The 25,646-nt window shown below is 43.1% G+C and overlaps 1 protein-coding gene across 7 annotated transcripts in view; it reads left to right on the plus strand.

Annotated features, from left to right (window-relative positions):
* The window catches only part of PALB2 (partner and localizer of BRCA2), a 37,827-nt gene extending 12,829 nt beyond the window's left edge, over positions 1–24,998 (plus strand). For 2 of the 7 annotated variants that reach the window (XM_033217737.1, XM_033217735.1), the window contains 7 exons: positions 2,185–2,346; positions 4,502–4,587; positions 5,654–5,815; positions 7,307–7,423; positions 14,070–14,157; positions 19,970–20,124; positions 24,491–24,998. In XM_033217737.1, the coding sequence (XP_033073628.1) occupies positions 2,185–2,346; positions 4,502–4,587; positions 5,654–5,815; positions 7,307–7,423; positions 14,070–14,157; positions 19,970–20,124; positions 24,491–24,701 (981 nt within the window). In that variant the 3' untranslated portion in view covers positions 24,702–24,998. The remainder of the gene's footprint in view (positions 1–2,184; positions 2,347–4,501; positions 4,588–5,653; positions 5,816–7,306; positions 7,424–14,069; positions 14,158–19,969; positions 20,125–24,490) is intronic. The other 5 variants (XM_033217738.1, XM_033217736.1, XM_033217741.1 and 2 more) reach the window with 4 other exon arrangements.
* Positions 24,999–25,646: the final 648 nt, after the last annotated feature.

Consider the following 25,646-nt stretch of genomic DNA (forward strand, 5'->3'; position numbering starts at 1 on the left):
AACCCGGGAAGCGGAGCTTGCAGTGAGCTGAGATCCGGCCACTGCACTCCGGCCTGGGCAATAGAGCAAGACTCCGTCTCAAAAAAAAAAAAAAAAAAAAAATACAAAATTAGCCGGGCATGGTGGTGGGCGCCTATAATCCCAGCTACTACGGAGGCTGAGGGAAGAGAATACTTGAACCAGGAGGCAGATGTTGCAGTGAGCCAAGATCTCACCACTGCGCTCCAGCCTGGGTGAGTGAGACTCCATCTCAAAAATAAAATAAAATAAATATAACTCAGGCATTTTGACAGAGAGTGAAATGAGAGTTATTCATGCCTCTCCTATTCAAATGGTGTAATGTTTCTAGAAGAATCACTTATGGTGATTTATAAGAAAATGAGGAGCAGTTCTAGTGGTTAATCTTTTCTATGCAGTGTGGTAACTGAAAATGTTACATTACTAAATGTCCTAGGGGCAAGGGTGAAGATGGTGCAGATGCTCTCCCAGAGAACCACTGGTGTGAAGGAAAGCACTTCAAATCCACATAAAGTTTTTCCCAGATTACTGGCTTTGTCACCTTGGACAAATTGTGTAACCTCTGAGCCCCAGATTACTTTTCTATAAAGGATATGTGGTAATAACCTATGCTGTGTTTTGGAATTTATTCTTGAGTCAATTTTAATAACTTATTTTATTTTTATTTTATTTTTTGAGACAGAGTCTGTTGCCCAGGCTGGAGTGCAGTGGGGCAATCTCCAATCTCCACTCACTGCAACCTCAGCCTCACAGGTTCAAGTGATTCTCGTGCCTCAGCCTCTATAGTAGCTGGGATTACAAGCATGTGCCACCACGCCCTGCTGGTTTTTGTATTTTTAGTACAGACAGGGTTTTGCCACATTGGCCAGGCTGGTCTTGAACTCCTGACCTCAGGGGATCCACCTGCCTTGGCCTCCCAAAGTGTTGGGATCACAGGCGTGAGCCACCATGCCCAGTGTCCTAATAACTTAGTCTCTTAAAAAATCAACCATTTCATTCATATTTTCAAATTTGTAGGTAAAAAGTTACTTCTTACAGATTATTAAAATCTGTGTGTATGCAGTTAAGCCTCTCTTCCCCATTCTCCCATTTCTAAAATTACTGTTTTTCTACATTGGACTCAAGATGTGGCCATTACGTGGGTCTTCCAAACAAACTAGTTTTTGGTTGTATTGATTATTAATTGGGTTGTGTTTTTTTTGTTGTTGTTGTTTGTTTTGTTTTCTAGTTCATTCTGTTTTTATAATAAACAAGATAACTGTAAATAATTCCTTTTACAGTTTTTTTACTGTTCTTATTTTGTTCTTGTACTGACTTCCTGAGCTGCATGCTTACTTAATTTTAATCTTTCTTGTTTTCTTATAAATGCCTTTGTGATTATGATTTTTACTGGACATTTCCAAATTTTCTTGGAAATACTGCTTTGGCCATGCTCTGTGGTTTGGATACATAGTGTTCCCATGGTCATAATAGTGATAGTATAATGTTATTCCTCGGAGGGAATAACATTGAAACCTGTGGTTTCAACCCATGAGTGGTTCATCAGGATGTTTAATTTTCAAATGGATAAGTTGTATGGAATATCTTTTTGTGGTTAAATCTGAATTTATTCCATCTGGACTATACATTTTAAAATCTTTCATGGGCTGGGCATGGTAGCTCACACCTGTAACCCTAGCACTTTGGGAGGCCAAGGTGGGTGGATCACTTGAGGTCAGGAGTTCGAGACTAGCCTGGCCAACATGGTGAAACCTTGTCTCTACTAAAAATACAAAAATTAGCTGGGTGTGGTGTCAGGCACCTGTAATCCTAGCTACTCGGAAGGCTGAGGCAGGAGAATCGCTTGAATCCAGGAGGCAAAGGTTGCAGTGAGCCGAGATTGCACCACTGCAGTCCAGCCTGGGTGATAAAGTGAGACTCAGTCCCAAAAAAAACAAAAATTAAAATTAATAAATGAAATAAAAAAATCTTTCATGATGTAAGTTTGATAGGCAAGTTTTTAGTTACATAAGAACCACAAAACTCTTTCTTTTCACCTGTATAAAACTTAAATTTTACATACCTACTGTTTCATTGAATTATAATTCATCACTTTGCATACTTATGCTTTGCATAAAACAGCCCTCCAGTACCACTTTAACAGAACTATTGTTGCCATTGTATCAGAATCCTTCAGGTTCCTGTTCCGTAGATGTGAGTGCCATGTTTTGGGAAAGAGCCGGTTGTAAAGAGCCATGTATCATAACTGCTTGCGAGGATGTAGTTTCTCTTTGGAAAGCTCTGGATGCTTGGCAGTGGGAAAAACTTTATACTTGGCACTTCACAGAGGTAAGTGAGAATCCCGAGCTGAAAAATATCTTTGTAGCCATTTGCCTGATAACGTAGATAGGCAGCTTACCAAAATTGGGAGCTATGACCATGCAAGGCAGAACAGAGATGAGATTTTTTTCCCCAACATTTTATTATGAAAAGTTTCAAACATCCAGAAAAGTTGTATAGTGAGCACCCATATACCCACCATTCTAGACTCTACCATTAACATCCTACTTTATTTGCTTTATCACAAATTTTCTTTTGTTTGTTTGAGTCAGGGTCTCACTCTGTCATGCAGGCTGGAGTGCAGTGGCATGATCATGGCTCACTGCAGCCTCAACCTCCCTAGGCTCAGTAATCCTCTCACCTCAGCCTCCCAGGTAGCTGGGACCACAGACATGCACCACTATGTCTGGCTAATTTTTTATTTTTATTTTTTATTTTTCCTTCTTATTTTTGTTGAGACAGAGTCTTGCTCTGTCACCCAGGCTGGAGTGCAGTGGCACGATCTCTGCTCACTGTAAACCTCTGCCGCCCAGGTTCAAGGGATTCTTGTGCCTCAGCCCCCTGAGTAGCTGGGATTACAGGCACCCACCACCATGCCTGGCTAATTTTTTTGTATTTTTTAGTGGAGACAGGGTTTCATCATGTTGCCCAGGCTGTTCTTGAACTCCTGACCTAAGGCAATCCGCCCGCCTCAGCCTCCCAAAGTGCTGGGATTACAGGTGTGAGCCACAGCATCCAGCCTATAGTTTTTATGCAGACGTGGTTTTGCCATGTTGCCTGGGCTGGTCTTGAACTCCTGGGCTTAAGCAGTCGGCCTGCCTCAGCCTCCTAGAGTGCTAGGGATTACAGGTGTGAACCACCATCCCCAGCCGATCCCAGTTTTATCTAGAGATGGTTTTTTCTTTTTGTTTTTTTTTTTCGGAGACAGAGTCATACTTTGTCGCCCACGCTGGAGTGCAGTGGGGCAATCTTGGCTCACTGCAATCTCCATTTCCCAGGTTCAAGCAATTCTCCTGCCTCAGCCTCCCGAGTAGCTGGGACTACAGGTGCACGCCACCACATCCAGCTAATTTTTGTATTTTCAGTAGAGATGGGGTTTTACCATGTTGGCCAGGATGGTCTCGAACTCCTGACCTTAAGTGATCCACCGGCCTCGGCTTCCCCAGTTGCTGGGATTACAGGTGTGAGGCACCGCACTCAGCCTAGAGATGGGTTTTTACACTAGACCTGTTGGAGGAGCTTAGAATTTTATGTCTGTTCTGACTTTGACACTTGCTGATATTTATACTCCTTGCCCTTCACCAAGGCATTATTTTGCTGCTTTTCTATGTGTATTTCCTTCTAGTCTTTTCCCACTATCATATACATCTTACATGCTTGCAATCTTAGTGTGCTTAAACTTTTTAGATCTGTCTTTTCTCACCATACATATAAACATTTTTCTGGCCAGGCGAGGTGGCTCACACCTATAATCCCAGCACTTTGAGAGGCTGAGGTGGGTGGATCACCTGAGGTCAAGAGTTCAAGACCACCCTGACCAACATGGTGAAACCCCATCTCTACTAAAAATAAAAAAAATTAACCAGGTGTGGTGGTGCATGCCTGTAATCCCAGCTACTTGGGAGGCTGAGGCAGGAGAATTGCTTGAACCCAGGAGGTGGAGGTTGCAATGAACTGAGATCGTGCCATTACACTCAAGGCTGGGCAACAAGAGTGAAACTCCATCTCAAAAAGAAAAAAAAAATTCCTTGTTTCTGTAGAGTCTTCATACTTGTATAAACTTCATTCTTGCTCTCCAAATATATACAACATCTAACACTGTGCTTTGCACAGAGGTGCCCAATAAATATTTGTTCAGTGAACATAGATATACTTTTAAATGGCTACATAAATATTCTTTTCATTCACATGCCAGAATATACCCCATTATTCCTCTATTGTTAGAATTATACATTGCATTACATAAATGTTCAGTAAGCACTATTATGCATATAGTTTATTTAGATTTACAGCTAATAAAAAGAGTGTTTTTCTGAGCCTTCAAATGATGAAAACTATTCTTGTACAGTAAGAATACAAAAGAATGTGATAAATTTTGGAAAATCTGGATTAAACGAAAATGAAACAAACCAAGTATAATTTTTGGCTGCTTTGTTTTATTTAGGTTCCAGTATTACAGATAGTTCCAGTGCCTGATGTATATAATCTTGTGTGTGTAGCTTTGGGAAATTTGGAAATCAGAGAGATCAGGTATGTAATTCCCAATGGCTGATTTGTTTTTCCTTCATCTTTGTTTCTGTCAGCTGGTTTTGAGTGCAGGTAATAACCTAGACTTGAGTCTTGAAAGAATCTGAAAGATCTGAAGAGAGAGAGATTTGTTTAAAAAAAAAAAAATTGGCCGGGCGCGGTGGCTCAAGCCTGTAATCCCAGCACTTTGGGAGGCCGAGACGGGCGGATCACGAGGTCAGGAGATCAAGACCATCCTGGCTAACACAGTGAAACCCCGTCTCTACTAAAAAATACAAAAAACTAGCTGGGCGAGGTGGCGGGCACCTATAGTCCCAGCTACTCGGGAGGCTGAGGCAGGAGAATGGCATAAACCCGGGAGGCGGAGCTTGCAGTGAGCTGAGATCTGGCCACTGCACTCCAGCCCGGGCGACAGAGCGAGACTCCATCTCAAAAAAAAAAAAAAAAAAATGAATAGAATGACATCAGTGACTGAAGTTTCTATTTAAAATGTGAACCTAGGCTGGGCATGGTGGCTCATGCCTGTAATCCCAGCACTTTGGGAGGCCGAGGTGTATGGATCAACTGAGGTCAGGAGTTTGAGACCAGCCTGGCCAACGTGGTAAATCACTTGAACCCGGGAGACAGGTTGCAGTGAGCTAAGATCGTGCCACTGCACTCCGCCTGGATGATAGAGTGAGACTTTGTCTCAAAAAAAAAAAAGGCTGGGCACGGTGGCTCATGCCTGTAATCCTAGCACTTTGGAAGGCCAAGGTGGGTGGATCACGAGGTCAGGAGTTCAAGACCAGCCTGACCAACATGGTGAAACCCCGTCTCTACTAAAAATACAGAAAAATTAGCCAGGCATGGTGGCTTGTGCCTGTAATCCCAGCTACTCAGGAGTCTGAGGCAGGAGAATCGCTTGAACCTGGGATGCAGAGTTGCAGTGAACTGAGATTGCACCACTATACTCCAGCCTGGGCGACAGAGCAAGACTCCGACTCAAAAAAAAAAAAAAAGGTGAACCTAGTCCTTTAATGTTAAAAGATTACTCCTGACATCACCCCATTTTTCCTTATATTTGGCTTAGGGCATTGCTTTGTTCCTCTGATGATAAAAGTGAAAAGCAAGTACTACTGAAGTCTGGAAATATAAAAGCTGTGCTTGGCCTGACAAAGAGGAGGCTAGTTAGTAGCAGTGGGACCCTTTCTGATCAACAAGTAGAAGTCATGACATTTGCAGAAGATAGAGGGTAAGAAAAGCATTGATTGATTTTTAACTATTAGATGAAGAATAATTTTATCACAGGTTTCAGAGAAAGTTGGGTCACTAAGATCTTGTTTTTCTGTGCTGTGGGTATAATATAAGCATGTATGGCATCAAGACTAGGTTATGACATAGAAGCAGGTTAGTGAGGTGCAAGTCAGACATGTCAGGGATGAAGTCAAAGAAGGGGAGAGGCTCAGCAAATGTAGTTTGTTCTTCAGTCTTCTTTGAAATCTCTGTGTGTCCCTTAAATGTTAGAAATACCTCTGCTGGGCACAGTGGCTCATGCCCATAATCCCAGCCCTTTGGGAGGCCAAGGCAGAAGTTTGAGCCCAGGAGTTCAAGATCAGTTGGGGCCACATAGCGGGGCCCCATCTTTACAAAAAATTTAAAAATTAGCTGGGTGTGGCAGAGCATGCCTATGGTCCCAGCTACTATGGAGTCTGAGGTGGGAGGATCACTTGAGCTTAGGAGTTCAAGGGTGCAATAAACTGTGATCATGCCACCACAGTCCACCTTGGGCAGCAGACCGAGACCTAATCTTAAACACACACACACACACACACACAGATATTTTAAAAAATATATAGAAATACCTTAAGGCCCTAGACCCTTTCCTCGTTCCACACACTTGGAGTCCATTGCTTCACTGACCATCTTGGTGCTGACTACTTGCAAACATACATTTCTACCTCTGAGCTCTTTCTTGAGCTCTAGACCTGTAGGTTTATTTATTAGACATATTGGGAACACCTCGAATTCAAAATGTTGCAAACTGAACTTAACAGCATCTTCTCTATCATATACTCATTATACTTTATTTTTATTTTTCAATTACACTTCATTGTTATTATCCATCTGTCTTTTCTAAAAGTGGAGGGCAGGGAACTTTGACTTATTTATTCATGATCTATTGCAAGAGATGATAATTGTTTGCTTAAATTAGGAGTATGTTAGTGGAGATGGGAAGAAGCAGATAGATTTCTGAGAGATGAGAAGATAAAATTGCTGGGACTTGGTGATTGACTAGATTAAGAGGAAGGAGAGAATATCAACATGGTAGAGTTGGTCACTTGAATGGTGACCAAACCCGAAATGTGGATATTTTCCTTGTCTCCTTCCTCCCAGTCTAGGTGGTCACTTAAGTGGTGACCAACCCTGAAACTTGGACATTATTAGATGGTGGTGCAATTCATTGAGATAGGAATGCAGAAAGAAACAAAAGGTTTAAAGAGAAACTTAACAAGTTTAATTTTGAATATAATGAATTTGAGGTGCTTGCAGCATATCTAAGTAGATAATATGGAAGTAATATATGTTCATTGTAGAAAGTTTAGTATACACATTTTCTGGGTTAGATTTTTTTTTCCTGGTATTTGGTTAGTTTATATTATGCACAGTTCAACAGTGTGGAGAAGGGCTACCTAGAAGCTGCTTTAGTGCAAAGTACTGACTTTTCATACTATTTTAATTGCAGAGGCAAAGAAAACCAATTTTTGATGCCCCCTGAGGAGACTATATTAACTTTTGCCGAGGTCCAAGGGATGCAAGAAGCTCTCCTTGGTACTACTGTTATGAACAACATTGTTATTTGGTAAGTTTTCCCTCTAGGTCCTCAGTTCCGTCATCTGTAATATGAGGATACACCTCTCATTTTACAGGGGTGTTGTGAAGATTAAATAAGAGAGTATGTGTAAACATGATTGTGATTTTTTGTTGCTCTTATTGTTTTTGTTGTGTTTTGAGACAGAGTCTCCTCCTGTTGCCCAGGCTGGAGTGCAGTGGTGTGATCTTGGCTCACTGCAACCTCCGCCTCCTGGGTTCAAGCGATTCTCCTGCCTCAGCCTCCCGAGTAGCTGGGATTATAGGCATGTGCCACCACATCCAGCTAATTTTTGTATTTTTTAGTAGAGATAGGGTTTTATCATGTTGGCCAGGTTGGTCTTGAACTCCTGGCCTCAAGTTATCAGATGTCTGCCTCAGTCTCCCAAAATGCAGGGATTACAGGAGTGAGCCACCATGCCCGGCTAATTTTTGTATTTTTTAGTAGAGCTGGGATTTCGCCATGTTGGCTAGGTTGGTCTTGAACTCCTGGCCTCAAGTGAACTGCCCGCCTTGGCCTCGCAAACTGCTGGGATTACAGGCGTGAGCCACTGTGTCTGGCCTGATTGTGGTTTTTTTGTCAGATACTATATACTTGTTTTACCAACAACATCATATTAATTGAGATATACCAAAAAAGATCAGTCTGAGTAGACTATTTAAAAATAAATGGAATTCTATTTTGAAAGATGTACACTTCTTTCTGCTTTTGGTTAGTGGTTGAGTAGCTTCTGTCAGACCAACTCTCTACCTTCAAATAACTATACACTCTGGACAAAATACAAAAAACAACTTTCTAAAAGCACCAGAAAGCAAGAAAAAGAAGAAACATACTGGAGGGGTTTCTCCCTTTAGGTGAAGGGAATGACACTAGGCAACGTTCCTATTATGGCTTTAAGCTAGGAGGCAAGGCCCACTCTGCTCACTGGGTGACTGGAAGCCTAATAGAAGATCTGTCCCACTGACTTAGAGAACTAAAGGACAGACAGAGTTCAGGGTGATCACAGCTGCTAGAAAGGGAGGGGAAAAGTCCTAAAAAGGAGAGAGCAAAAAAAAAAAAAAAGAACCCTAACTTCTAGCTATAATATTTACCTAAATATCTGGTTGACCCTTTAAACTGGATGTGTCAGAGTCAAAGCAGCTCAGGTGAGACTGAAAGAACTGAACTTCACTTTCGGCATTTGGAGTTCGAGTTCAGCCAAGTTAACTGTTTACTAGGACAGACAAACTTACAACCAAAAAAATCAGGGCCGGGCGCAGTGGCTCATGCCTATAATCCCAGCACTTTGAGAGGCCAAGGCAGGCAGATCACCTGAGGCCAAGTGTTCGAGACCAGCCTGGCCAACAAGGGAAAACCTCGTCTCTACTAAAAATACAAAAATTAGCCAGGCGTGGTGGTGCACACCTGTAATCCCAGCTACTCAGGAGGGTGAGGCAGGAGAATGACTTGAACCCAGGAGGCAGAGGTTGCAGTGAGTCAAGATTGCGCCACTGCACTCCAGCCTGGGTGACAGAGCAAGATTCTGTCTCAAAAAACATAAATAATTTTTTGAAAAATCAATAGAACTGTATTTAAAAAGTACTTACCATATTGTCTGGCACATAGGAGGTATTCAGTAAATGTTAAAATTCCTTTTCTAAAAATATTTTTAAAAACAAAAAACATCAGTGTTTTTCAGAGGAACTTAACAGAATACAAAGCTTTTGCAACATATTAATATCACTGGAACTAGGATACAGTCCAAAGTTACTCAGTATACAAAAAAAAGTGTAGCGTCTAAAGATACCCTGTCTCTACTAGAGATACCCTGTCTCTACTAAAGATACAAAAATTAGCCAGGCGTGGTGGTGTGAGGCTAAGGCAGGAGAATCGCTGGAACCTGGGAGGCAGAGGTTGCAGTGAGCTAAGAGCGTGCCACTGCACTGTAGCCTGAGTGACAGAGTGAGACTCTGTCTCAAAAAAAGGAAAGAAAAAAGTGTGATCACACAGGAACCAAATTAACAAATTTGTGATAGGGAAACCATCACAGGAGTCCCCAGCCATCTCTTTTCTGACTACAGGGAGAACCATACCCAGCCACAGGCACTTGCAAGTTTAATTTGTATTAGGAGAATAGATCGATTTTGTTTCTTTTCTCAGAAGCCTTGTCTATTAACTGTTTCCTTGGGGCCAGAATGGGTCTTGGTAAGAGGAAGTTATGATATTAGTGTGACCACTACCCTAGCTCTTCTGTACCATCCAACCCTAACCATTTTTTGTTTTTCTTTTTTAAATACTGTGGTGACTTACAACCCTAACCTTCTAGAAATAAACTAGAAAAGCATGGCCCCTGAGAGAAACAATGTGCCCTTCCCACCAGAAAGCCTCTGAAATTTGGCTATGTTCTGATCTGCCAGAAGACCCTGTTTTCAGATGTCCCGATGTCAAGGGCGGCACTTGGCCACTTGGAGCACATTCACCAGGGTTTCTACCCAGAGGTGTTATTTGAGGACGATGCTCTTTCAGAAGTTATCTTTTCTATTCTTTCTGTTATTCCCATAGTCCACACCTTCATTATGTGTCTCCTGAACTGTTAAAATAATCTAGTAGTTTGTCTTCTTGCCATTAATCAATATTCAAACTTCATTTTTTTTTTTTTTTTAATTTTTTTAGAGACTGTGTCTTACTCTGTCACCCAAACTAGAGTGCAGTGGCGTGACCGTAGCTCACGGCAACCTCAAATGCCTGGGCTCAAACACAGGTCATTTTTCATTCTACTACTTTGTAAATACTCTTTCTTCCAACCCTACCCTCATCCCTCAAAAGAAAACCTTTACAGGGGACCATATTTGCTTTCCTTCAGCTTTTATTTGCCCCATGCTCTAGTACAAAAATGTTCTCTCCAGCTCTGCCATCCTCCTTTCCTCCTTTTTTTCTTCCCATCCCTCAGTTCTACCCTTTTTCTATCGGTATCCTTTGGCATTTTGTATATAAGAGGTCACAAAGGAATTTGAGGTTGGGGAGGGATTTCTTTCTGAAATAGCCTCACTCAGTACCCAGGCTGGAGTGTATAGGCATGACCATAGCTCACTGCAACCTCAAAATTCTGGGCTCAAGGAATCCTACTTCAGCCTCCTGAGTAGCTGGGACTACAGGCGCGTACCATCATGTCCTGCTGATTTTTAAATTTTTTGTACAGATGAGAACTTGGTATGTTACTCAGGCCGGTCTTTAACTCCTGGGCTCAAGCAGGCCTCCCACTTCAGCCTCCCAAAGTGCTGAGACCACAGATGTACACCACCATGCCTGGCTAATTTTTCTTTTTCTTTTTCTTTGTAGAGACAGGGTCTTGCTCTTTTTCCCAGGCTGGTCTTGAACTTTTGGACGTAAGCAACCCTCCCATGTTGGCCTTCTAGAGTACTGGGAAGTTTGGGAGGGATTTCTATGCTTGGCTTCTAAGTTCCCCTTAGGGGATATTTTCAGCCCCACAGTTATCTTGAGTTCTGTTGTACCATCCCAGCCTTCACTGATGTTTCCTTCTCCGAATTCATACTGCTTTGGTTGTTTTTTCGTTTTTGTTTTTTGGAGACAGGGTCTCAGTCTGTTGCCCATGCTGGAGTATGGTGACATGATTATGGCTCACTGAAGTCTCAACCTGTCAGGCTCAAGCAGTCCTCCCACCTCAGCCTCCTGAGTAGCAGGACTACAGACGCGTGCCACCATGCTGGCTAATTTAAAAAAAAAATTTTTTTTTTACATTTTTTTTGTAGAGACAGGGTCTCCCCACGTTGCCTAGGCTGGTCGAGAAGTGCTTAATGCATTAATGCAAGTGATCCTCCCACCTCAGCCTCCCAAAGTGCTGAGATTATAGACATAAGCTGCCACGCCTGGCCCGCCTTTATTTTTAATTTAGTATTTGCTGCTTTGTGTTGTTTATCCTCTCTGGTTATGAGGCACCCTTTCTCATATCTGTTCTTGGCACCTGCCTTAGCTCCATGTTTAGGGTAGTTACTCAAAGATGTATTAATCATATTGTCTGTCAAAAGCTATTACTTACCTTTTGGGTTTTGTATAATTTTATACTTACATGTAGTATTTGTTCTTATTTAACTCCTGATTTGTTAGATGTCTAAAGTGATTCATGTTATACTGAAGCGTCAGGTGGTTTTTTTGGAAACTATGCTGAAGGTCTAAATATTTCTTAAGCTTAATGTTTACAATGAAGTCATACCAAATAAACATGTTAAAACATTCTTAAACGCTGAGGGGCCAGTGTGTAAGGAAGTCTTGCTGTCCATATTCACTGAGACATTTCATTTAATATCTTTCAAACATTCAGTAGATATCTGGGTCTCTACTTATGTCCCATTCTCTGTGAGAGATGCAGAGATGAATGAGATACGAATTCTGGTCCTAGGGCCCCTATAATCTAGTAGGTAAATAAGATGCCTTTACAATCAAAGCCAACAATTTCACTACCATTCTTTTTATAATTCACACAAGGTCAAAGTGATAGATTTGGACTAAGTGATTTGGGATTTGAGGAAAGAACAATTTTAAATACAGACCATGTATGAAACTCTGTAGAACACCCATCTGGTGTCCCTGATAGGAGGAAAACCTTGCATATGCACATACAAATTTAATTTTCCTTCTTCAGTTTTTTATACACAGTCCCTGGCCCATAGAATTCTGTATTTGTTGAGTGAATACATGATACAGTATTGCCAGTAGTATATTACATACCAAATGAGGTATATGGACAGAATTAAAGGAGAGGAGATGACTGTGGACTGCTGTAGTCTCAAGTGAGTTCATGCAGCTTGGAGAGGGTGGGATATAACTAGGCCCTAAGAAATGGATGGGAATTCATCAGTAACAGGGATGGGAACTGTTCTGTAATGGGCAGCAGGGAGTTGGGGGAGCAGGGGTCATTGGAAGGCATAGCTTGAGCAAAGTCTAGAGTCAAGGAAATGCATAATATGTTCTTCAGGCAGAAAGATTTTAGGAAATGGAGCAATGAGTGATAATGTAATATTGCACTGCTGAATTCATGAGAGGTGTAAATACCATTAAAATGAACCTGGGGGCCGGGCGCAGTGGCTCACGCCTATAATTCCAGCACTTTGGGAGGCCAAGGTGGGTGGATCACTTGACATCAGGAGTTCGAGACCAGCCTGGCCAACGTGGTGTACCCCGTCTCTACTAAAAATACAAAAATTAGCTGGGCGTGGTGGTGCGTGCCTGTAATCCCTGCTACTCAGGAGGCTGAGGCAGGAGAATTGCTTGAACCTGGGAGGTGGAGGTTGCAGTGAGCCGAGGCTGTGCCATTGCACTCCGGCCTGGGTAACAAGAACAAAACTCCATCTCAAAAAAAAAAAAAAAAAAACTTGGACTTTATACTGTGGCTAATGGGAGCCAACTGAAAGTTTTTCATCAACAGAATAACGAACTGGGTGCAGTCCCTTAAACCTGTAATCCCAACACTTTGAGAGGCTGAGGTAGGGGGATTGTTTGAGCTCAGGAGTTCAAGACCAGCCTGGGCAATATAGTGAAACCCTGTCTCTACAAAAAATTAAAAAATTATTCAGGCATGGTGGCACACACCTCTAGTCCCAACTACTTGCGGCAGTGAGGTGGGAGGATTGCTTGAGCCCGGGAGGTTGAGGCCATGGTGAGTCATGATCACACCACCACACTCCAGCCTGGGCAATGGAGCAAGACCCTAAGCTCCAAAAACAAAAAAATAGAGTATCATGACAAAGCAGTTATCAGTGTCACAAATCCTTAATAAAGCTGGGAAGCAGGTCAAGTGCAGTGGCTCATGCCTGTAATCCAAGCACTTTGAGAGGCTGAGGCAGGCGGATCACCTACAGTCAGGAATTCAAGACCAGCCTGGCCAACTTGGTGAAACCCTGCCTTTACTAAAAATACAGAAATTACCCGGGCATGGTGGTGGGTACCTGTAATCCCAGCTACTTGGAAGGCTGAGGTGGAAGAATTGCTGGAACACAGGAGGTGAAGATTGCAGTGAGCCAAGATGGCGCCACTGCACTCAGCCTGGGTGACAGAGCGAGACTCCATCTCAAAAAAACAACAACAACAAAAAACGCTGGGGAGTGATTCCAACAAACTTTATCTTTTTTCTTCTTTATATTCACCCCTCTCTCCTGACTCCACCTCATTCCTTCCTTCTATCCGTTATTTTGGTCTAGCTGTAGTATAAATACATGCAATAGAGATATAATTATAAGTCTCTAAATTTAAGGTGTAGTCTCTTGCCCTACCAAATTTGGTTTCCTGGCCATTGTCTTCCATGGAAAATTTAGACATAACAAGATGTGTCACAAAATCATGATACTGCCATACCATGTGCCTGATTTCAATACCAGGTTGAATGAGATGATGCAACTTTCCTCATGGAATTTGGAGAGATTTATCCCTAGGGGCATAGTAGATTTAATCTATCAAATTAAACTATTGGCAAAATTAACCCACAGTTCTACTTTTACCTAAATCTATAACTGAACAAAACTAAGGAGCCCTTAGTTTTTTCCTTGGTCTCCTCCTAAAGCATGCTATGATTAATAAGAAAATATTTTCTGAAAACTGGTTTGTTGGAAGAATATGATCAACTTATTTATTTTTGTTATCTAAGGAATTTAAAAACTGGTCAACTCTTGAAAAAGATACACATTGATGATTCTTACCAAGCTTCAGTCTGTCACAAAGCCTATTCTGAAATGGTAAGTAATGACTGGCTGGGACCACTTTGTGTTTACTTTGTGTGTTACTGTTGGTCTTATTAAGTGAGAGTGATAAGTCATAAGTAGTAATGAACAAACCTTCCCTGTGGCATCTTTTTTCAAAATTGGATAACAATGTTTGTCCTTTCTTGAAATTTAGGATGAAAATAAGTATTGGTACAGTGATTACTTGGTAAATTTTCTGGCTATAGGACCTGAGGGCAAGTATTTATTTCTAGCTGTGGATTTGAACTGAGAACTATTATGCCTGTTATCAGACTTGACTCCCAACCACATCACGGTGATTAAGTAGCCTTAGGAAGGATGATTAAATGATCCCAGAAATACTTTTTTTTTTTTTTGAGACGGAGTTTCACTCTTGTTGCCCAGGCTGGAGTGCAATGGCGCGATCTCAGCTCACTGCAACCTCCGCCTTCCGGGTTCAATCAGTTGTCCCGCCTCAGCCTTCCAAGTAGCTGGGATTACAGGTGCCCGCCACCACGCCTGGCTAATTTTTGTATTTTTAGTAGAGATGGGGTTTCACCATGCTGGCCAGTCTGGTCTCGAACTCCTGACCTCAGGTAATCTGCGCACCTCAGCCTCCCAAAGTACTGGGATTACGGTGTGAGCTACACTGCCCAGCCAACATGCTTTACTCTTAGGCTTTAGTCTTCTCATACAGAAGCAAATACAGTTACTCAGCTGTTGTACTAATAGTCTTGGCTAGTGGGTACAAACATACAGTTAGAAATAAATAAGCTCCAAGATTCAGTAGCAGAGTAGGATGACTGTAGTTGGCAACAATGTACCATATATTTCAAAGTAGCTAGAAGAAAGGATTTGAAATGTTCCCAATACATAGTAATGATAGATTCTCAAGGTGATGGGTACCCCAGATACCCTGTCTTGATCATTATATACTCTGAGCACATAACAAATACATGTACCCCATAAATATATAAAATATGTTGTATTAATAAAAAAAATAAAAAACATTTTGGGGGCCATGGTGGGTGGATCACCTGAGGTCAGGAGTTTGAGACCAGCCTGCCAATATGGTGAAAGTCCACCTCTACTAAAAATACAAAAATTAGCTGGGCGTGGTGGTGCACACCTGTAATCCCAGCTGCTTGGGAGGCTGAGGCAGGAGAATCGCTTGAACCCGGGAGGCAGAGGTTGCAGTGAGCCAAGATTGCACCATTACACACCAGCCTGGGCGACAGAGCGAGACTCTGTCTCAAAAAAAAAAGAAAAATCTTAGCCTGGGCAACGTGGCAAAAGCCCATCACTATAAAAAATACAAAATTAGCCAGGCATGGTGGCATGCAGCTGTAGTCCCAGCTACTCAGGAGGCTGAGTTCAGGGCATCCCTGGAGCCCAGGAGGTCGAGGCTGTGGTGAGCCATGATCACACCACTGCACTCCAGCCTGGGTGAGATCCTATCTCAAAAAAAAAAAGTCTTGGCCTGGAGCAGTGGCTCACGCTTGTAATCCCAGCACTTTGGGAGGCCGATGTGGGCGTATCACGTGAGGTCAGGAGCTGGAGAATAGCCTGGCCAACATGGTGAAACCCCATCTCTACTAAAACTACAAAAATTAGCCAGATGTGGTGTCATGCACCTGTAATCCCAGCTACTCTGGAGGCTGAGGCAGGGATAATTGCTTGAACCCAGGAGGCAGAGGTTGCAGTGAGCCAAGATCACGCCACTGTACTCCAGCCTGGGCAACAGAGTGGGACTCCGTCTCAAAAAAAAAGCCTTGACTCACAGTCTGGTTACAGTGGGAAAGTAGTTGTCTAGGAGTAATGAATAACTACTTGAGTATTCACCATTGAAGCCGTGGGCAGAGAAAATAGCAGCAGGCTTAGCATTTGTGTAGAGACTGACTTGCCTGGTGATTATGGTGAGAGGATCAGCATCCAGAGGCTCTGAACACAAAGACTGCATCTTTCCCTAGCCTAGTAGGATCTGTGGAATTGAACTTAAAAGTTGTGTGATCTTATGTAATCCATCACATAATCTTGAGCCTAACCTTTCTCCTCCTTTAAATGAGACAGTTGTGGCCAGGTGTGGTGGCACATGCCTGTAATACCAGCTTCTCAAGAGGCTGAAGTGAGAGGATCACTGGAGCCCAGGAGTTCAAGGCTGCAGTGAGCCATGATGGCACCACTGTACTCCAGCCTGGGCGATAGAGTGAGACCCTCTCTCAAAAATAATAGGCCAGGTGCAGTGGCTAATGCCTATAATCCCAACACTTTGGGAAGCCAAGGCAGGTGGATCACCTGAGGTTGGGAGTTTGAGACCAGCCTGGCCAACTTGGTGAAACCCCGTCTTTACTAAAAATACAAAATTTACCTGAGTATGGTGGTGTGCGCCTGTAGTCCCAGCTACTAGGGAAGCTAAGGCAGGAGAATTGCTTGAACCCAGGAGGTGGAGGTTGTAGTGAGCCGAGATTGCACCACTGCACTCCAGCCTGGGCGACAAGAGCAAAACTCTATCTCAAAAAATAATAATAATTGGCTGGGCGCGGTGGCTCAAGCCTGTAATCCCAGCACTTTGGGAGGCCGAGGCGGGCGGATCACAAGGTCAGGAGATCGAGACCATCCTGGCTAACACAGTGAAACCCCGTCTCTACTAAAAAATACAAAAAACTAGCCGGCGAGGTGGCGGGCGCCTGTAGTCCCAACTACTCGGGAGGCTGAGGCAGGAGAATGGCGTGAACCTGGGAGGCGGAGCTTGCAGTGACCTGAGATCTGGCCAGTGCACTCCAGCTTGGGTGACAGAGCGAGACTCCGTCTCAAAAGAAAAGAAAAATAATAATAATAATAATAATAATTAACTAGGCCGGGCATGGTGGCTCACGCCTGTAATCCCAGCACTTTGGGAGGCTGAGGCAGGTGGATCACCTGAGGTCAGGAGTTCGAGACCAGCCTGACCAACATGGTGAAACCCTGTCTCTACTAAAATATACAAAAATTAGCCAGGCATGTTGGCGGGTGCTTATAATCCCAACTACTCAGGAGGCTGAGGGAGGAGAATCGCTTGAACGTGGGAGGCAGAGGTTGCAGTGAGCCGAGATCGTGCCATTGCACTCCAGCCTGGGTGACAGGGCAAGACTGTGTCTCAAAACAAACAAACAAAAAAACAACAACAAAAGATAGATAGATAGATAGATAGATAGATAGATGATAGATAGACAGACTGACAGTTGAATTCATCAGACAGACAGACTGACTGACAGTTGAATTCATCTCTAGAATTCAACCTCCACCTCCCAGGTTCAAGCAGTTCTGTGCTTCAGCCTCCTGAGTAGCTGGGATTACAGGCGTCTGCCACAACGCCCGGCTAAGTTTTTTGTATTTTTAGTAGAGACAAGGTTTCACCAAGTTGGCCAGGCTGTTCTTGAACTCCTGATCCACCTGCCTCAGTCTCCCAAAGTGCTGGGATTACAGGTGTGAGCCACCACGCCTGGCCTAGAATTTACTTATTAAACATTTAAATAATGTTAAGCCTTTTATATTACAACATTAATACCCACTTGATATTAAAACATTTCACATAGACATGTGTAAGATAGTAAGTAAAAGTTCCCCATAAAGCCAGTCTTCAGAAATAATATTTTATGCTGGGCATGGTGGCTTATACTTGTAATCCCAGCACTTTGGTAGGCCGAGGCAGGCATATCACGAGGTCAGGAGTTTGAGACCATCCTGGCCAGTATGGTGAAACTCCATCTCTACTAAAAATACAAAAATTAGCTGGGCATGGTGGTGCATGCCTGTAGTCCCAGTTACTTGGGAGGCTGAGGCAGGAGAATTGGTTGAACCCAGGAGGCGGAGGTTGCAGTGAAACGACGTCGTGCCACTGTACCCCAGCCTGGCGAAAGAGCAAGTCTCCGTCTAAAAAAAAAAACAGAAAGAATATTTTATTATTTATTTCACTGTTTAGTGCAGGGATTGATAAACTTTTTCCATATATGACCAGATAGCAAATATTTTCAGCTGTGCTGGCCTTACAATCTCTGTTATAAATACTCAACTCTGCCATTGTGGCTCCAAATCAGCCATAGACTGTATGCAAATGGCTGGATGTAGCTGTTCTAATAAAACTTTATGGAGACTGAAACTGGAACTTCATACATTAATTTTCACATGTCAGAAAATGTTATTCTTTGATGTTTTTCAGCCATTTCAAAATTTGTAAAACATTCTTAGTTTATTGGCCATGGAAAAATAAGCACTGGGGCCAGGCATGGTGGCTCACAGCTGTAATTCCAGTGCTTTGGGAGGCAAAGGAGGGAGGATTGCTTGAGGGCAGGAATTCGAGGCTGCAGTGAGCTGATTATGCCACTGCACTCCAGCCTAGGTGACAGTGAGACCCTGTCCCCCCCCAAAAAAGTGTTGGGCTAGATGTACCCAGTGGGCCATAGTTTGTCAGCCTCTTCTTAACTGTATAGCATTTAACATTTTTAAATCCTCAGTTTTTTTCCCTTTCAGAGATAGGTTCTCACTCTGTCATTCAGGCTGTAGGTCAGTGGCTAACTTTCAATTTAATTTTTTTAGACGATGAGGTCTTCAGCTATGTTTCCCAGGTTGGTCTCAAGCTATCCTACTGCTTTGGCCTCCTGAGTCACCTCAGTGGTTTTCTAATATAAAAATATTTTATTTTCATTAATAAATTCAGTCATTTGGCTGGATGTCATGGCTCACGCCTGTAATCCCAACACTTTTGGAGGCCGAGGCAGGCGGATCACGAGGTCAGGAGATTGAGACCATCCTGGCCAACATGGTGAAACCCTGTCTCTACTAAAAATACAAAAATGAGCCAAGTGTGGTGGCGCATGCCTGTAATCCCAGCTACTGGGGAGGCTGAGGCAGGAGAATCACTTGAACCCTGGAGGCGGAGGTTGCAGTGAGCTGAGATCGTGCCATAGAATTCCAGCCTGGGCAACAAGAGTGAAACTCTGTCTCAAAAAAAAAAATCTGTAAATATATGTGTGTGTGTGTGTGTATATATATACACACACACACACACACAGAGTAATATTATTATTAGAACCTATAATTTTAAAGCCAGGAGAGATCTTTAACACATTTTCCCACAGAAACAGCCACAGGTGATGGTATCTTTTTTTGGTCACCCTTACCCTTAATAGAGAGTAATAGTGTCAGGGTTTCAAATAGGCTATTGTGTACTGGTCTGAGAAACCAGCCACCACATACAAGATTGTTTTTATGGGAAAACATGTTCTGAATGTTCAAAAACCAATTTACAAATGAATATTTCTAATTTGGGCACTCCCTGCACATGTATGTCCTCATTCTCTCTTTGCCAATATTTCCCCAAATGATCAATGACATGAAATGTAGTACTATCTAAGGAGAAGGAAATTGATGAATCAGATTCATGCCTGGCGGGACTGGCTAAAACAAACACTGGGAACCGGAAGCAGGAGAAGCTAAAGCTAGAAGTTGGCTGAGCGCAGTGGCTGATGTCTGTAATCCCAACACTTTGGGAGGCTGAGTTGGGAGGATCCCTTGAGACCAGGCGTTCAACAACAGCCTGGGCAACACAGCAAGGCCGTGTCTAATTTAAAAAAGAAGAAGCAGCAGCAGCAGCCAGAAGTCCAGTCCAGTAATAATCTCAACATTTCCTAGATGGCGGGGAAGAAAATGAAGCCGTGGTTAAATCCTGGACACTTTAGAGCCTATTGATCATTGCTTTAATTGTTTAGTTTTTGTCTCTGCCAGATCTTTCTTTTTCCTGACATACTCTTGACAGTCTATTTGGATATTTATTTTTCTCCTAAATTAGGGGCTTCTGTTTATTGTCCTGAGTCATCCCTGTGCCAAAGAGAGTGAGTCGTTGCAAAGCCCTGTGTTTCAGCTGATTGTGATTAACCCTAAGACGACTCTCAGTGTGGGTGTGATGCTGTACTGTCTTCCTCCAGGGCAGGCTGGCAGGCAAGTGAAAGTGTGCATAACTGCTACTCCATGGGTGGGACATTCTGAAAGGCACTGTGCAAACACAAAAACTAGATATTTTTGTGTCCCTTAGAAGAATGGAAAACATGAAATACTATAGATCATGATACGAATATTCAGAAATAGGATGAAGGTTAGTGGACTTGAGTCAAACACCAGATTCCCTGCATCCTGATCTCTACTAGTATAGGGTTATATCGGTTTTTAATGGTGTTTATTCAAGCCCTGTTTTTTCCCCTAAGGAAAATATTTTGGCAGGGCATGGTGGATCATGCCTGTAATCCCAGCACTTTGAGAAGTCAAGGTGGGAGGAGAGCTTGAGCCCAGGAGTTTGAGACCAACTTGGACAACAGAGCAAGACCCAGTCTCTACCAAAAAAAAAAAATTAGCCAGACATGCTGGCATGCACCTGTAGTTCCAGCTACTCGGGAGGCTGAGGTGGGAGGATGGCGTGAACCTGGGAGGTGGAGGTTGCAGTGAGCTGAAATTATTCCACTTCACTCAAGCCTGGCAACAGAGTAAGAGCCTGTCTAAAAAAAAAAAAAAAGAAAGAAAGAAAAGAAAAAAAAAATCATGTAAAGAGTAATGAATGTTCTGTATTTAAAAAACATAATTTATGTTCTTTCCCTAAACCTAAATTAAGGAAATTTTAACGTATTTTAGGAAAACATCTTTACTTTGAAATCTGACTGAGTTTGACTGAGCCTCTATCATGCAGGCAGTTTATATTTATCTACAGATAAGTATTTATCTGGCCGGGCAGTGGCTCATGCCTGTAATCCCAGCACTTTGGGAGGCCAAGGTGGGCGGATCATGAGGTCAGGAGATCGAGACCATCCTGGCTAACATGGTGAAACCCCGTCTCTACTAAAAATATCAAAAATTAGCTGGGCGTGGTGGCAGGCGCCTGTGGTCCCAGCTACTTGGGAGGCTGGGGCAGGAGAATGGCATGAACCTGGGAGGTGGAGCTTGCAGTGAGCGGAGATCGCGCCACTGCACTCCAGCCTGAGTGACAAGAGCAAGACTCCGTCTAAAAAAAAAAAAAATACAAAAATTAGCTGGGTACGGTGGCGGGCGCCTGTAATCCTAGCTACTCAGGAGGCTGGGGTTGCTTGAACCCGGGAAGTGCAGGTTGCAGTGAGCCGAGATTGTGCCACTGCACTCTAGCCTGGGTGACAGAGCGAGACTCTGTCTCAAAAAAAAAAAAAAAAAAAAAACTGGGTGCAGTGGCTCACGCTTGTAATCCCAGCACTTTGGGAGGCCAAGGCGGGTGGATCACAAGGTCAGGAGTTCAAGACCAGCCTGACCAACATGGTGAAACCCAGTCTCTACTCAAATACAAAAATTAGGTGGGCGCGGTGGTACGCTGTCTGTAATCCCAGCTACCTAGGATGCTGAGGCAGGAGAATCGCTTGAACCCGGGAGGCGGAGGTTGCAGTGAGCCGAGATTGCACCACTGTACTCCAGCCTGGGCTGAAGTAAATCAAGAAAACAAGGTCGGGCTTTGATAACTCACAAGGATAAAGGACCTTGACAGTTACAGTGCATGTTTTTTTGGACCGTATGCAAAGCTTATTTGATAAGTACATGTTCTAAAAGACATTCTCCATCCCTGCACTTAGCCAGCTGTGGCACTTCTGCAGGGTCTTGATCTGTTGCCTGGGCTGGAGTGCAGTGGCACGATCTCAGCTCACTGCAACTCTGCCTCCCAGGTCATGCCATCTTCCCACCTCAGCTTCCCAAGTAGTTGGGACTACAGGTACATGCCACTATGCTTGGTTATGTATTTATTTATTTTTTTAAGAACCTAAGAACCTCAGAACCTCAGAACATCTGCAGTATATGCTTTCATATACAACTTGCTTTCTTGGATTTGAAGAGAGAACCATAGTCGTTGGTCCTAGAGATTAAAGATAAAGATAACTGGTCAAGCATTTCCTTTGTCACTTTTCAAACTCATCTGTTCAGGAATCCTTGAAAGCCTATTTGGTACCAATCATGTAGGAAGCATATCTTAGTCCTATCAGGCTGCTACAACATAATACCACAGACTGGGTAGCCTGTAAACAACAAAGTTTATTTCTTACCATTCTGTAGGCTGGGAAGTCCAAGATCAAGGTGCTGGCAGATTCAGTGTCTGGTGAGAACCTATTTCCTGGTTCATAGATGGTACCTTTTCACTGTGTCCTCATATGGTAGAAGGCAGCTCTCTGGGGCCTCTTTTACAAAACCACCAATCACTTCTCAAAAGCCCCACCTCCTGATACCATCACATTGGTGATTAGGTTTCAACAGATTAATCTTGGGAGGACACAAGCATTCAGACCATAGCAAAACACTGCTATTTCTGGCCGGTGCAGTGGTTCACGCCTGTATTCCCAGCACTTTGGGAGGCCAAGACAGGAAGATCACTTGAGGTCAGGAGTTCAAGACCAGCCTGGCTAACATGGTGAAACCCTGGCTCCACTAAAAATACAAAAATTAGCTGGGTGCAGTGGTGTGCACCTGTAATCCCAGCTACTGGGGAGGCTGAGACAGGAGAGTCACTTGAATCCAGGAGGTGGAGGTTGCGATGAGCTGAGATCTCAACATTGCACTTCAGCCTGGGCAACAAAGCGGGACTTTGTCTCAAAAAAAAAAACAAAAAACAAAAACTGTTTCTAATTTCATGGGAACTAGAAGGGAAAACTAGTGACTTTTTCAGTGCACAAAACGCAATACGCGAAGCTTGCACTGTTTGAGAGCACAAGAGTGGAGAGGCAGGCACCTTAATTGGCAGTAGAGGGTTGGGGAGAGACTATCAAAGAAAACCTTAGGGAATTTCCAAAGGTAAGTTAGGAGTTAGGTACACAGAGTTGGGTGGGAACCAGGGATAAAAAGTATCGTGCAGTTCATTCATATAATATTCTTTTGAGAGCTGGCCATGCCCCAGGCACCAGTGATACAGCAGTGAGTAATAATAATAGCTACTTTTTTTTTTTTTTTAAGAGTCTCGCTCTGTTCCCCAGGCTGGAGTGCAGTGGCATGATCTCAGCTCACTGCAACCTCTGCCTCCCAGGTTCAAGCGATCCTCTTGCCTTAGTGCCCTAGTAGCTGGGATTACAGGCACATGCTACCATGCCCAGCTAATTTTTGTATTTTTAGTAGAGACGGGGCTTCGCCATGTTGGCCAGGCTGGTTGTGAACTCCTGACCTCAGGTGATCCACCTCCCTCAGCCTCCCAAAGTTCTGGGATTACAGGCATGAGCCACCAGGCCCGGCCACAATAATAGTTAATTTTTTTTTTTTTTGAGACAGGGTCTCGCTTTATCGCCCACGTTGGAGTGCAGTGGCACAGTCTTGGCTCACTGCAACCTCCGCCTCCCAGGTTCAAGCAATTCTTGTGCTTCAGCCTCCCAAGTAGCTGGGATTACGGGCTCATGCTACCACGCCTGGTAATTTTGTATTTTTAGTAAAGACCGGGTTTCTCCATGTTGGCCAGGCTGGTCTCAAACTCCCAACCTCAGGTGATTCACCCGCCTCGGCCTCCCAAATTGCTGGGATTACAGGCGTGAGCCACTGCACCTGGCTAATTATAGCTAATTTTTATTGAGCACCTCCTGTGTGCCAGGCACTATGCTAAGCCTTTTATAGGAACTGTTTCATTTAACCTCACCACAGTCCTGTGAAGTTTTGCTCTTAAAATCATCTCTATTGCACTGATAAAGTTAAATAATTTGCCCAAGGTTACACAGCTCTTACTTTGTAGAGTTAGAATTTAAACCCAGGTAGCTGACTGCAGAGCCCTTGTCTAAGTTAAAAAGGCAACCAGGTAGGTTTCTGCTTCATAGATGGCATCTTTTATGGGGGAAATACCCACTGAATATGGAAACAGGATAAACTCAAATAGTGAAAAATGCAATGAAGATAAAAACATATATGTAATAAAGATGGAACAGACTCCAGTATGTGTGTGCACTGCCTCAGAGGATTAGGCATGACCTTTCTATGGACTAACAGGCCTGAATGATGACAAGAACTCACCTGCCAGGGACAGAGAACGGCAAGAGCAATGACACTGAATTGGGACTGAGTTTGGCCGGAGTGATGGAGAGTGGAAGGAAGGCCACTGTGAGCCTGCCTTCAAGTGGTACAAGATGCATCAGACAGATTGACGGGAACTGGACATGTGATTCTGTCCGAAACTACAACACAATAGCCAACAGACCTCTAAGACTGCAAATGTAGGCATTCATAGTTACAGGGATTTTTGCTCCTGTTGCTGGTTGGGGGAACATGGTTTTGACCTTTTCTTTTTTTAATTGTTTTTTGGATATGTAATCTGAATTATATCTTCTTTGTATGCTATCAGGTTCCTGGAAGGTGACGTGAAAGATCATTGTGCAGCAGCAATCTTGACTTCTGGAACAATTGCCATTTGGGACTTACTTCTCGGTCAGTGTACTGCCCTCCTCCCACCTATCTCTGACCAACATTGGTCTTTTGTGAAGTGGTCAGGTACAGACTCTCATTTGCTGGCTGGACAAAAAGATGGAAATATATTTGTATACCGCTACTCGTAAGTTAGGGTAAAGCGAAAACACAATTTTCTGGATATATGGGGCCTCTTAGTATTTTTTGGAGTTTTAAATATAAAGGAAAATATCTGAATGACATTTAAAATAATTACTTGTATATGTCCAGACAGACTTATTTTTTATTCTGATGATGGTGGCACCACTGATCTTGGATGTACATTTATGTTTACTTTGAGAAAAAGGGTTTTAGGTTGATTTTTGTAATTCCCCACATTTGTACATGTGCTTTTAAAGGTGTACATAAAGCTTCAAATGGCAATAAATATTTATTTTTATACATTCTGCTTGGCATATTATTGTTTCCCATTCTTTCAAGATCACTTGCAGAAGCAAGAACTAATTATTATACAACTAGGATATTTAATCAATAGTGTTTGCCTAGTAAGTGTAAATTTCAGTCCAGTTAACTTACTACACTAATACGCAATATACTTTTTGTGCTATTTGTAATACTCTATTTTTATATATATACTAAAATAATATGAAACCTATTAAAATATCCGAATTTAGGAATGCTCTTATTCTTTTTCATTCTCATGCATCCTTCATGCCAGTGCTGCATTATAACTAGAGTAACCTTTTTTTGAGATGGAGCCTCACTCTGTCACCCAGGCTGGAGTGCAGTGGCATGATCTCGGCTCATTGCAACCTCTGCCTCTTCAAGTGATTCCCCTGCCTCGGCCTCTCAAGTAGCTGGGATTACAGGCACCCACCACCACACCCAGCTAATTTTTGTATTTTTAGTAGAGACGGGGGTCTCACCATGTTGGTTAGGCAGTCTGTGAACTCCTGACCTCAAGTGATCCACCTGCCTCGGCCTCCCAAAGTGCTGGGATTACAGGCATGAACCACCACCACTTTTTTGTTTGTTTGTTTTCAGAACGGAGTCTCCCTCTGTCACCCAGGCTGGAGTGCAGTGGGATGATCTCA

This window comes from Trachypithecus francoisi, unplaced genomic scaffold, assembly GCF_009764315.1.
Source record: "Trachypithecus francoisi isolate TF-2019V2 unplaced genomic scaffold, Tfra_2.0 Lachesis_group10, whole genome shotgun sequence".
Taxonomy (NCBI): Eukaryota; Metazoa; Chordata; class Mammalia; order Primates; family Cercopithecidae; genus Trachypithecus; species Trachypithecus francoisi.